The sequence below is a fragment of the Thunnus thynnus genome, chromosome 17 (genome assembly GCF_963924715.1).
Source record: "Thunnus thynnus chromosome 17, fThuThy2.1, whole genome shotgun sequence".
In the NCBI taxonomy this organism is placed as follows: Eukaryota; Metazoa; Chordata; class Actinopteri; order Scombriformes; family Scombridae; genus Thunnus; species Thunnus thynnus.
In genome coordinates, this window is record NC_089533.1 from 19,496,979 (window position 1) to 19,511,198 (window position 14,220).

At 40.1% G+C, this 14,220-nt stretch overlaps 1 protein-coding gene across 1 annotated transcript in view; it reads right to left on the reverse strand.

Moving 5' to 3' along the window:
• Positions 1-7,175, reverse strand: part of grapa (GRB2 related adaptor protein a) — a 33,670-nt gene extending 26,495 nt beyond the window's left edge. The window contains exons 1-3 of the mRNA XM_067616034.1: positions 6,783-7,175; positions 2,161-2,258; positions 751-870 (exon numbers count right to left, since the gene is read on the reverse strand). Of these exons, the coding sequence (XP_067472135.1) occupies positions 751-870; positions 2,161-2,258; positions 6,783-6,860 (296 nt within the window). The 5' untranslated portion in view covers positions 6,861-7,175. The remainder of the gene's footprint in view (positions 1-750; positions 871-2,160; positions 2,259-6,782) is intronic.
• Positions 7,176-14,220: the final 7,045 nt, after the last annotated feature.

The window sequence follows — 14,220 nt, forward strand, 5'->3', positions numbered from 1 at the left end:
TTTACACCTCTCTTCTCCATCTGCTAATTCTCCCTTTCCATTCCTTTAATGCAGGTAACCTATTTTCCTTTCCTGTCTTTTCTTTTCCTCTCCCCATAGTAGTCACCAAAAGCTGCCAGATGAGGGAATTAAGCAACAAATTGTATTAATGTTTCAAAAATACACTGGGAGAGAGGTATGATGCCCAGACAACATTACAGCCAGCCACAAAACAACCCCCAGATCCAACTCTTAACTCCTGACTTGAGCCAGTTCGTAGCAGTTCAGCGAAGAGCCAACCCTCAGTTCCAGGCCTGACTCCCCACTCCCAAAATCTACAGCCCCTCAGGATCCACAGCACCAAGCCTCAGCTGCATCCATGACCGTCACCCCCCGACAAGACAACCGATCGGCCCCATCAGCAGCACCAGATGCCTCGGCGTGCCAGACAGGATTAGCTCACATTGGGCCAGAGGGGCTGCAGATCCTCCCTCTTACCCTCCGCCCCACACCTTATCCTCTTACCCTCCTCCTCCTCCTCCTCCTCCGCCTGCTCCTCTGATCCCATGCCACCATCACACAATTGCCGGCTGAACACTACATGCACCTACTCATGCATCCAAAATGTATTAATGAACAAACAAGGGACAATCATGTGTATGTGTAGGGATGTGTGCATATGTTAAGATGGAGATTGCTTAAGATGAGACAATGTGGAATTTCTGTGTGTGTGTGTGTGTGTGTGTGTGTGTGTGAGTGATTTTCTCCTACCTGACAGACATGGAAAACTCCCCAGGAGCGCTCTCACTCTCTCTGACCAAAAAAGCTCCACACTCCCTGTGTCTGAGTCGACTTTCTGCCACACCGCGAGATATTCGACCGGCAAACCAGCTGTAGGCAGGAAAGAAATTTTTTAAAAACACAAAGGTTCAAGATTCAAGATTCAAGATTCATTTATTATCATTTTACAACACAACGCTGTATAACGAAACAAAGTTTGTAGTCCCTTAATGCTACTCACAAAAACAGAAATGACATACATGGATTAATAAATAATAAGTCATAAAAATAAGGTAGAGGTGATGTTACTTCTTTATGCACGTAAAGTGCTTTGTTCAGAGGTCTGAGCAGCAACAATACAATATTACACAACTAAATCAACTTTAGATGTTTATTAACTTGTATTTTCAGTGGTAAAGATGAGAATTAAAAGGAAGAGCAGGATCTTGCAACAGCGCACATCAGTGCTGACGGAGAAAAAAGAAAGAGAGGTCGAGGTTAAAAGAAACATGTAAAATTAGCACATTTGTGAAGTTATTTTTAAACACACTGCTAAATATGCACATAAAACAACTCCCAAAATGCTGGATTTCAGTTGTCAGCTGTGGAGTGGAAGTAATAGCATCATTACTCTTTCTTTTTTTTCTTTTTTTTTTTGCTCATTAGTCTTGCTTAGGAGAGCAGTTTGTTTGGAGGCAAGGCTTGCATTAATGGCGGTCTGCTCTCATGAACCTGAGCTCTGCAACAAGAGTGGGTTTGATGACTAAAACGGAGCGAGAGCACATCTACTATGGTGGTAAGATTATAGGGCCTTCTTGATTAAGGTCATGGGGTCATTTTATTTTATTTTTCTCAGTAGACCTCGCTCAGAATCCTTTGCTTTTATTTCATGGCTCTGTAAAGAAATGCGGAGGATGCACATCCCAACAGACGCATCTCCCTACGGTGCGCACAAACTTAACAAGGCAACTCCAACTGGACCGTACATCAGCGTTCATTAATGAGCTGGAGCCGTTATAATGGCTGTGTTGTCAGTTTAGTGTTTGTCACAGCGAAAGTAGAACCCAGCTGGTGTATGACCATCTGATGTGAGATACAGGGTGTACCAGCAGCTTCACTATAAACACACACACACACACACACACACACACACACACACAGACACGGCAGTATCGTGTGCATGTGATTACATAAGCCAGCGAATGAGTGTGTCCCTTTGGGTAGGCTGCCTTATGCTAGAGTGCAGATGTCCAAAGCGGAGCAGAAAACGCTCGGAGCTGCACACACACTCACTGATGAGCTGTTTAGATAGACCAGTGCTGGACGTGTGAAATATATTCATCTGCTTTGATGTGCTGAAGATATGTGGATGTGTGTGTGTGTGTGTGTGTGTGTACTTACGCATGTGGTCGCAGGTTGATGTAGTTTTTTGGCACAAAGCCTTTTCTGTTGTTAAGCTCAGCTGTGTACCAGTTCGGATCATCCTCCATGTTGGTGATCTAGGAGCAAGAACACACACACACACACACACACACACACACACACACACACACACACACAGATGAAATATTGCCCATTATGATGTTGACGCAGGCTATTACTATCAGGTGAAAGGCCACTATCATTCCTCCCTCCCTCTCCCTCTCTCTCTCTCTCTCTCTCTCTATCTGGCTGTATATCAATCTCTCTTTTTCTATTATCCAGTACAGCGACTTTCATCCATCGTTGTGTGAAGCGAGGCCCTCAAATTTCAAGCACACAGGATTACTGGCAAGTTCAAAATGCCACATTAAGCCCCTCATGATTACACACATGGGGGCGAGCAAAAAGGTCTGGCTGGAACTGCATGAACCCAGAAATGTCATCAAAATGTCACAATTTAAGTTTCTTTTTTTGGGGAGTATTTTACAGATATTACAGTATCGGTTTATGCAGAACCTTTAAGTATTTCATTTAACGGCAGAAACTCATAACTGCCTGAACTATGGCTCCCACATTGACATTACATCAGATTAAGTGCAGATAAAAAGAGCTGCTGACAGGAGAGAAGTATTCATATCAAGCTTGTGGTGTTACAGTAGTAGGGTGTGTAATCTGATAAAACAAAAGATAGTTAGTACTTGTGTGTTGACTTAGATGGCAAATATGGTGCCGCTGATTATGGTCGATTTGTTTCCACGTCTTCAAATAAAATCCTCTTGGTGCTCGTAACAGAGCAGAAGTGTTTACATTGCTGCAAGAATGAGGAAGTGACTGAAGCAAGTGACATCTGTTCATTCCTATACTGATTGTTGTGCTGTACTCCTCAGTCTCATTTTAAATACAGCCCTAGACCGGTATTGGGCTTTTACTTTTCTTGATGGACAGTTTAGATCATTTTAGATGTAATTGTGAGACATATTGTTGCCTGACATGCTCCAGTTTAACTGCTTTAATGTTTGCCTGTTTTTCTTCTCTGGTTTTCTTGGGTCTCGTCTCTCTGTTTGCCACGCTGTTGTGTTTCTGTTGACATCTTCTATTTAGTGTCCTAATCCAGCTGTGACATTCCTGTCATTTTGAGAATTTAAGCTGTTGTTTTGTGTGCTTTGCCTGGTTTGCAGTGCCATTCTTTATCTCCCCAACAGAGCTAAGCTTCAACATGTTTTTAAAGCTTTTTAGCACATTGCCTCTACGTTAATCAGTGAAACTGGAATGTTTCCTTCCAGTACAGTTCTTATGAAGTCAATGCAATTCATGGGAAACTCCCTGGGCGATGTTTGCCAACACTTTGCCGCTTATAGCATCAATCATCATTGAATCACAGAACTGAATTATTTATCTTTCAATCAGTTGGTGGTTTCCGTGCCGACTCTGTGACCCACAGACATGAACCTTTTTTCAACAACAAAAAAAATTTGACTAGAAAAGTACCGTTTTACTCTCAGTTCCTTTTGCCACTTCACCTGCAACTCCCCCTATGAGTCCTTTTTGATTTTGCTGCTTACTTCCACTTTGTCGGCAGGTACATTACAGTTACATCTAGCTCTCTTGACTTAGCAATAAAATCAGCTTTTCTTCTTTTACTTTACTTCTTGCAGACAAAACACTGCGTCATCTGTATGAGTTAAACAATAAACAGCAGAGTCCTAAATCTTGAAGTCCTGTATCATGGAGAAAAAAAAATCCCAAACTGTCCTTGTTATATTTATATTGCTTCTTGGGAGAGAACACGGTTGGTCTAAGCTCTGTCAAATCCATAAATAATTTCTTCCTCTTCTCTTTATATCTCCTGAAGCTTTCCATGCTTTATAACTACTACTACTCTACTTTCACATTGAAAATACTGCTTCTGCTACTTCATTAGTCAGCCCTGCACTCTGCCTATTAAAGTTTATAGATTGTCAACTGAATTTGAGTCATTATCAGGTCTAGTTGAAGCTTTTCTAACCTCCAATAATACTGTGCTGTTGCTGAGTCTATAACAGGAGCTAACAGACCTATTACTAATAGGATCCCAAAACCTATATAAAACCTATATTTAGGACGTTTATCCATGACCACCACCACTGATTTAGATGTGACTTATTCAACTCGTTCTATAGCAATAGATTAAACAATTACTTAATTAACCCTAAAAATAACAACCCTACCTCACGACGCATCAAGGAAAAATGCAAATGATTCATCATGAATGTTGGAGCTAGATTGTAAAAATCTGAGTAAAACTCTTAATGAAGCTGAAAAACAGGTCAGGTGTGGTTGTAAATAATAGATGAATAACTCAGGTGTTTACATGCTTCTCATTTAGTGATGGGGATGAATGATATACAGTAGCTCAGGAGACGGCTGATTGTAAGATTGTTTTAAAAACGTACAATAAAGAACTTTATCATACTACCTGACTACTAATCCAAATCCCAATTTTAATCCCAAATTGTCAAATTCATGTTTTGAGGTTTGAGGAACAAAAAAAAAAACATGTTTTCTACTCCACTTTGGTGTCCCTTGAGTTAGATTTGGCCACACAGACATCCCGCTTTCAACAGAATATCAGAACTGCTACTTTTTTTATTTAACTATGAAGCTATTTTTTTATCATTTCTCTATGAGTCTACACTCCACTTAGCCTGATTGATCTGTTGCCTCATGGCTACCACACAACGGGACATGGACAAAACAATGTAGCACAATAGAACCATACACAAAATCTGTCTACTTTTATCTGCAGCTCTACCAAAAATGCTTTTTAACACGACAGGCTTTTTTTTTTTTTTTGACACAGTAAAAGGACAACAACTGAGCACCAGAAGCACACACAGAGTGACAGTGACAGTCAGTTTAGTAATTCTTAAATGGTAGACAACTCAGATGAACTTATCTGAATTGAAACAATATTGTAAAGCTCAGGCCATCTGGTGCTGCAAGCAGGAACGAGCAAATGTGAAGAATTATTTAAAAGTACTCCTTGACCTAGGTCTGAACCAGAGCTGTTTGGGCTGTCCCAGTGGGAGGAAAGAAAGCATGGCACATAAGCTGAACAGTGTTTTAAGTGTTGGTCCCATTTTAGTTACAGTAAACGAGTCACAGTGGCCATAAAACATTAGTTAACTTTGATGCTGTTGACCCAGCCGTCAATATAAGTACAGTATTTCACGGTGACATAGGGCAGAGGGTTGGAGTTGACATCCCAAGGCCTAGAACTAATCAGGATTTGCAGGTAGGCGATTCAGAGTTGTGTCTGCACACAAATACTACTGGGAATAGAGAATCACATTTATTTAACCACACGTTGACATAGCATCGAAACTAAATGCCACCTTATATTGGCTGCAACATGCAATGACACTCAGCTCCAAAAAAAAAAAAAAACCAACAACTTTACAGACAGCAGAAATGAGAAGCGAAGCGGCTCCTGTCATCTAATATTGGAACAGAGTCTGTCTGGGATTAATAATATACCAGCCTGCAGCATACAATTAAAGGTACATTCCACCCTCAGGTGTTCTTACCATGTTAAACATGATCAAATCCATGTCATGGCTTATTTTGTGGTGAGGTGTTGGGATTTATTCTTCTGTTGTGTCATCTACCTCTACCTCAAGTGATTTCCTGCATTTCCCCAAATGCCATTTGGAAACCCCTAAGAGACCAGTGGCATACTAGTAATACAGTACGATATGTGCAAGTGGACATATCAATATCATAATGAGAGCAATATAATAATGGTCAAGAAAAAGTGAGAGGAGCCCCTTAACACAAAACTTCTGCAGCAGCAGCAGCAGCACTGCACTCTGGTCTGCTGAGGCTTTAAAATCCAGTGGAGAAATTGATCTTGCTGTGTCTTTTTACGATGGATTTGTCCATGGATGACTGATGAACAGCTGGTGCCACATTGCAAGTCTACAAAGAAGCTTTTGCTCCTTAATTCTGCGGTTTACTGCTGATGTCTTAGAGGGACGATTTTCTACTACAGTAATTTCCAGCTGTGCAGGAACTGTCTCAGCAGCACACTTACACTTGGTCTTTTATCCATTAGAAAACTACATCAAACAATATATAGTTTAGGACGTATCACTGAATGAATGATTCCAGGAGAAGTTTATGGTATTTTGCTGTAAGTAAACCTGAATGCACTAGCCTTTGTGGCAAGTTTTAGAACTTTTGCTACGGGATTCAAACGTTTTTTTTTTTTTTTCAAACTACAGCAGCTTAAATAAAACACATGTGATGTGTTCAGTTGCCAGCCACATCAGAGGGAAAATTCAATATTTTTAACATTCAATACACCTTCAAGCATCACAGTTTATCATAATCTGTCTTTAGTCGACAACAGCAGCACCTGAATACAGACTGTACTGTAAAGGCTGTAGACACTTAAGTTATAATTACTGTAATTATTATATTGTGGGCAGAGAGAGAGAGAGGTAGAGAGAGGCGGGTAATCTGTTGGTCCACTACTCTGTTCTGAAGTACAGTAAGAGACGTGTGCTGTATATTTGTGTGTGTATAGATAGATAGATAGTTTGAAGTATTTGTTGCCTTACCTTGAGCAAGTCTCCTTTGTTGAAACTGAGTTCATCGCCCTCAGTGGCACGAAACGTATACAGTGCCACTGCTTCCATGCCAGAACCCCCCCCCAGCACACACTCACTCACACACACACACACACACACACTCAAACACACACTCCGGGACCCCCACTAATGCTCCTGGCACAAGGGGGTAGAGGAGAAAGAGGGAGAAATGAAAAAAAAATCAACAGATAAAAGGAAGAGGATGCGATAAAATAACAGACAGGAAGAGAAGAGGAGCAGGAGAGAAGGTCTCGTCTGTCCGCTGAGCCAGAGAGCGTGCAATAGAGTCAGAGCAGAGGAGAGAGAGTGAGCTTGGCGAGGGGAAAAACACGACTGGCTGCTGCTCAGCAACACACTGCCATGAGTAACGTTCAGAGAGAGAGAGGATAGAGAGAGAGAGAGAGAGACAGCAAGCAGGGGCAATAGAGTGGGAGGCACTTCCTGTGTATATATTTGTCTCACACAATCGATGTGGCCTCTGTGGATTCTGTGCATGTGTTTCTTCAATCACTTGTCTGCATGTGTGTGTTGTGTTCTTGTGTGGTTTGTCGTTACACTTCTGTCACCGTGTGAACCAACTTGAGTTTCACACCTTAGAAGTGAAAAGTGAGCTCATGCTCGCTTTTCCTCATTTATCACCTTTTAAAGATAGAAAGTAAGACTCAGGACGAGGTGAGAGGTGAGGGAATGATGAAAGATAAAAAAAAACATTTAAATTATTTACTGGCAGTTGTGAAGTGCAGATCATAGATATCTGTTTTAGTTCTGCGGTTGATAGGCTAGCTAGCTAGACTTCCCATTTTTTGCAAAACTGCCAACTTTGCAGCAGCTTCGGGTGCATTCGAGATTTGCACAGCATCCAGGGTTGCACCTCGATGACTGAAAGTGAAGGAACATCTGTTATTTAGCAATCACTAATCTTCGAACACTCAAAGATGGCCAAAAATGACAATCTTTGCAAGTTTTTAAAGAAAATAATAAATGACAGAGGACAATGGACATCTATCTCAACTTGTGAAGATAAATAAGCAAGAAGTTCAAAAATTGTAGGCAGTAAATTGGGTTTGCTGAGGAAGAGCTCTTCATTTCAGTATTGAAGAGACACACTCACAATCAAAGCAAATCACACTGACATACTGTGGGTATTACAGAAGTCTACAGATTTGAGAGACAGTAGTTATTGTTCTACAGGAAATTAATGTTTATTATAAAGGGTAAATGTGGAACAAACAACAAGCTGAGGCAGCCTAGATGCCTGTGTTTGACCAATCAGTGACCATAGCCCTGCAACCCCTGTCCTATTTTAGCACCTGGAATTATCATACAGGAAATAAATTTAGTTCCTTTTTCCTCCAGTCAAAAAACAGGTTTAGTGCTTGAGTTCCTCAAAAGGTTCTTGGTCTGCTGGGGAAGTTCCTGCTGTGAAAACACCTTATAACGAAGCCATTTGAACTGCAGACCTTCTGCTCACTGCGACCCGCTGCTCTATCACAGTGAATCACAGAACATAATAACAGTGAGGGTGCAGATGAGTCTCATATGCATTAATGAAACCACACATCCCGCCCTCGCTCATTACACAAAAGGAATGAATGTTAATACGGTTACAGGGGATTTTAATATAACTGGATATAATTGAAGCATGACGCTGCCTGATCATGTGGGACTCCAGTTATCCAGTTGCGTCAAAAATAAATCAGGGTTTCATTTTACTTTGGTCCACTTATTTTTCTCAGATGTTGTGAATTAGCCCAAAAATACAGTGATGCCTGCTCAGGAAACTGCAGTGAGAATAATACTTTACAAGGTTTGTTATTCTCTTTTTTCCAGATGGTGTAAGATACATCACACAAAAGTCCAGCTCTTATTCATAAGGTCTAAATTTTCCAAACTGCACATTGAGGCCTCAAGCTGCCACTGAATGAGAAAGAATTAACCCTTTTTGCCTCATCAAAGTATGTAATGAAAGACATTGCTGTCTGTATCTTTTCAAAATTATTATTAATGTGTTTAAGTGTATTGATCGTGAAATTGTCGTACAGTAAGTTATACAAAACCAAAAAACATGGACTCAGGAGCTACTTCCAAGTAACTTCAATTGTTTCACAACTGTACTTACTAATGTGTTATATGAGAAAAACATTGTTTTTTGTGGATAAACCATATGACTTATAGTATGTGAGAGACTGGTTTTAAGTTTGGATTAGATTTGAGCATGTAGCAAAGTAAAAGCTCTAGGTCTTCATAAGCACAGAAGAGTGTGTATGCCTCTGTTCAATTGATACTAGATGTGTGTGGGTGTCTAGGTTTGTATGGTTACCTGCATGGGCAACAGGAGGGGTCTGGAAACTCTGAACATTTTGAGAACAAACACAATAAGTTGCCAATCAAATGAATTACCACAATACCCATCAAAGCCAGATGATATCCGCTGGGGTGATGTGTGTGAGAGAGAGAGAGAGATGTGAGAGAAGAGAAGAGAAGATGTCTGAGCAGAACTCGACAAAGCAGAACAGCAGGAAAGTATGGACAGACTGCAGTTTCAGTTGCATGACCTGTCCAGGAAATCCCCGGTCAGCTGATCACTTGACTCAGCCATGAGAAGAGGGATAACAGGAGGAAGAGAGGAGGGCTGGATGTGGTGGAAGAATAGAAGAGGAAGAGGAGGAGAGGAAGTTGAACTTCCTTTCAGTTCAAGGGCCAAAACAAAATCTTGTCCTTAACTCTGACAGAATGATTTTGATTTTTTTCCCCCCCTTCATGTGCGTATGACGATTTCCAATGAGTTCCTACACAGGACATGTATGGCATCTCAAATAGGAGACAAGCCACTGTAGATACAAAAAAAAAAAACAACAACAATGTGGGTGGTACTTTTCTTTATTCCTCTGGATTTTCTGAAGTTGTTGTAGGTGGTTCTGTTCTTTGTCTGCTCAGCCATTGTGGTGATCACTGTTCATCCATTTTCTTCTGTTCAATCAACTCATCTGACGCAATTACGTCACTTCCTGTGTCCTTTTCTAGTAAAGACAGCTTTCATGTATTATTATTACATCCATAAAGTGTCATATGCACTTAAAATATTGTGGATTTTCCAATTCAAGTCACATAAACTCCTGTATATATGTACATTTTCATAACTGACCCCCTTTAGTCAATAACAACATTCATTACAGTTGCAGCGCATATGTGTTACCCACAACAGACACATTTAGTATGCATGAAGCCAGCGCTTTTCTGCATGAGTGACGTTAACATTTCATCCTGTCAGGGGGCACTGATGCAGAGGACATGAAATAGTCTATGAACAGGTTTGTGTGTGTTTGTCAGCGGAAGCAAGTGGGCAACAGCGGAAAAGCAGGTGTGTACACAGACTTTCAACATCCTTCAAAAACAATTACGACACTGCCTTTCTCCATCTGTTTAGTCTGAGTCCCAGTTTCCCATAAATTTGTTGTCAGTCTTTCTTTTACTTCTTGCTCTGACAAAATGTTTGTGGATTCTGTCCACTGCTCCTCTGCCCCTCTGTTTGCCTTATGTTAAATGTCCCCATGACACATTTTTTCCCCATTTCTCTCTTCCGCTCTCTTTCTTCCTTTCCCGCTCCTGTTCTCGCATTGGTTTTACAAGGAATTCACATTTAAAAACATCCGCACCTCCTCTCCACTCTCACTCACTGAGCCAAAAAAGCTCACATTTCTGTTGCCTGTGTTGAGGTTTGTTTCTTTCAGTGATATATTCCGTTATTTAGTCGAGGAACCAAAACCCTCTGTAATAGAGAAACCACTAAGACAATCAGAGAGAGCAACTAAATAACTGTCTAAACTTTACCAAGGTTTGATAGAGGCTTATCCAGATGATACTCTTTCTATCAAGAAAAAATGGGAAGTTGATCTTGAGGAAAAGTGGTTACAGATTTGTTCAAATGTACATTCTGGCTCATACAATTGGAGGTACAAGCTATTACAATTCAAGACTCTGCATAGAACATAATAAACTCCAGTAAAACTGAATGCATGCATTCATAAATGTCCTTTTTCTGTTGGAGGTACAAAAGACAAAAGGGGACCTTTTTGCATACGCTGTGGACTTGTTGTGAATTTACCCCCTATTGGGAGGAAATATGTTCTGTTATTTCATTATCCTTAGAATTCAATCTAATACCCACTCCTCATCTCTGTCTACTTGGTAACTTTAATGTTGGGAATTGCCACCAAATGAAATTGCTGTAATAAAAAAAAAGTATTGCTGTTAGCTGGAAAGCCCCTCCACCTCCAACACTGTCACAGAGGAAGGCAGAGTTGTCAAGCTATATCCCGCTTGACTACTTGTGTTACAAAACGAAATTTGACTTTTAACTTTCATTTACTTTTGTAATTATTTGTATCTGTAGCTGCACCCCTTGCAGTGTTTTGTCTGTCCTGTTTGTCTTGTCCAGCCTGTCTGAGAGTACCCCACATACACATAAACACCATACTTATGATACTGATTCTCACTCTGCGGGGGTGGGTTTTGGAGAGGATGCTGTCCTCACAGTGACCCAACCCCACCTCTGTCAAAGAGAACACTTTTCCAAATCTAGGGAAGAGTTATAATGTGATGTATTGTACTATATTGTATTGTAATGTGTTTTGCACAGTCTAAAAAATAAAAAACTATTATATATTTTTTTTTAAAAACTGAATAAGGAGTAAAGGAGTGAGTCACTTATACCAGAAACTGTTGTTCCCGTCTTTGCAAACATATGTGGCCAAGTTAAAAAACAAATTATTCACTGCCTGTCTGTAATTATAGTGTGTGTCACATTCAATTCACCATCATTTTGTGGAAACATAAATTGACCTCTATCAGCATCAGCACAATCAAAAGGAAAGAGTGATGCTGAAACCATGGTGGGGGCAAAACTGTGGGGAATCATGGAGCTGAAAAACAGTTTCCAATCTGTCAATTAAACAACGTTGTGTTTTTACTTTAGGTATTTATAGAGTATTAAACATAAGAATCTCAGATTTGGGATTAATTTGAGCAGCAACATAAGTTAGAGCCTCTTTGCAGCCGAGTAAGATTAACAGTGTGTATTATTAATGTTTTCCCTGTAACTGTTGGTTCAAATCACATCAGTTAGATTTGTGGTGTATGGGATATCCACCAGAGGGTCTGTTAACAACACTGATATGCTGAAAAACCACAGTGTGTGCAGACAAAGAGGCAGGCTGATTCTCTGAGTGTCACTGAATTATAGATTTCAAGATGTAATTTTGTCTGCTTTTAATTATTAGCTATGAGAGATGGAAACTGGAAATACAGTACCAAAGCCTTGTTGTCAATGGTTGTTGTTAACCAAAAAGCCCAAGTTATACTCACAGAGGTGAACTCGCATCAGAAATCTGTGCTAAAAATGTGTGAAAGTCAAATGTTAAAGACTTTCTTTTCCTTCTTGCTCACCTTCCTCAGGTAGAATTTACACCAGCAGCCCCATAGCAAGCATAATACCATTTTCAGGTATAAGAAGATTGTGCTAATAAGCTGGCAGGAGTGGCAGGTATTATCCTGTTTCATGCTCTCTGTTTTCTTCTGTCTTTCTGCTGATTTCAGCTCCGTCTGGAACCCCATGTGCCACTGCAGGCAAAAGACTGAATTCTGCCAGTCTTTCCCCCTAGAGGTAGAAGATTAAGGTGTGTCACACATCCTCTCCCATGTCCCAGGTCCTCTTTTTAAATAGTGGCTTAACAAATGCATATGTAAAATAGTCTGGCTGCTCAACCAAACCTGTGCTGGAGGCTGTATTACTCAATGATTATATTGCTGTGTGACCAGGAATAGCCCCAAAGAATACATTAGACCTAAGGGTGCAGAGGAAGCTAAGGGCCCAATAAGGTCTAATAGGAAATGAGTGCTGTGAAAGGGTGTAATTATATGAAAGCAGGCAGTGCTGTGGCGTTTAATGTTAATTAGCTTTAATGACTTTGAAAATGAAGGGTCACCAGTGCTAACCACACACACATGAAAGGACACACATGGGTGCACACATGTCTGTCAGAAAGATCTTCCAAAGTTACCTTTTATTACCAGAAAACCCTCTGATCATAAGTCTTGTAATAAAAAGTAGAACACTCCTGACCTCTATTGGCTGAAACTGAAACTGCAGGAGAGTAATGACATGTCTCACCTTCATTGCATGCACTGATCCTTTAAAATAGTTTAGTTTAGTAGAATGGCACAGTCCAGGTTTGCACAAGCGGATGCAGGCTTGATAATGCACTGAGGCAAACATGATAACAACTGGACAGATGTGATAAGAAAGAACTGTTTAATATATGAAACAATGTGGTTACAGGAATCTACAATTGTGTCAGGCCAAGGTGACATTTTTTTAATGTTAATGTGTGTTTGTTTTACATTTGTTGTTTACAAAATCATTTCCTCCATCAGAAATCTGACATGCCCTTGAACTGCACCTTCAGGGTTATCGTTGATGGGGGCATAAAATATTTATTGTTGTTCGGCCAATTCCAGATGTTTTTTTTTTTAATGTTTTGCAGCATTCTAGAGTAATATATTTTGCATATGTAATAGCACAAAGACAGCATGCCCTTCTCCTGTCATCTCTGGTGTTGTTGGACAAACCTACTGTTCTTTTGCACATAATCCTCTTGTGAATAGGATCATATCTGGGCTAAATATTGACTGTTCTCGTGTGTTTCGGGTTATGATTGTTCTTCTAATGTGGATGTTTTTGAAGTTTTGTGAGATTAGTCACCAGCTCAGTTTCCTAGATAAAAAAAGTAAACTGAAATGACACACACAAAAAATTATGATGTACCGCATCATTTAGTGCAATCAGTAGCCAGGTCTGGATTACTACTGTGTATTTATAAAATAATGCTAAATCATTTTTGGTAAAAGTCACAAGTTAATTAATAATCCAAAACAAATAGTTCTACTGTTTTTTGCAAGCAATTTGTTGTCCTTTTAATGCAAGATATCTTCTGAAATTACATGTAAAACAAGTCAGTATTGGTCATTTGATTTAACTCTCATCAACTTTATACTCACACTGAGTGAAAGAGTCACAGAGTCACAAAGACAAAGAAATGTTATCTAAACTATTTTACTTGCACCTTGATTTTCAAATGTCAGGTCCGTTCTCCCTAAAGTGATAGAGCTAATTTTGATAATAACAAGGTGCTGTTCACACCTATTCACACCATCAACACCAAGTCTGTCTTCCTGTTTGTCACTCTCTCTCACAGCCTGACAAACATACCTAAATCAGCTTTGCTTAGGCTTGCTTTGGCTTATCCTGTGCTCCTAACATAGCAGAGAGTGAGCAAAAGCCCCAGTGAGACACTGTATATAACGACAGAGAGGATTCAAGAAGAGAGAGACCAAAATAAAATGTCACTGC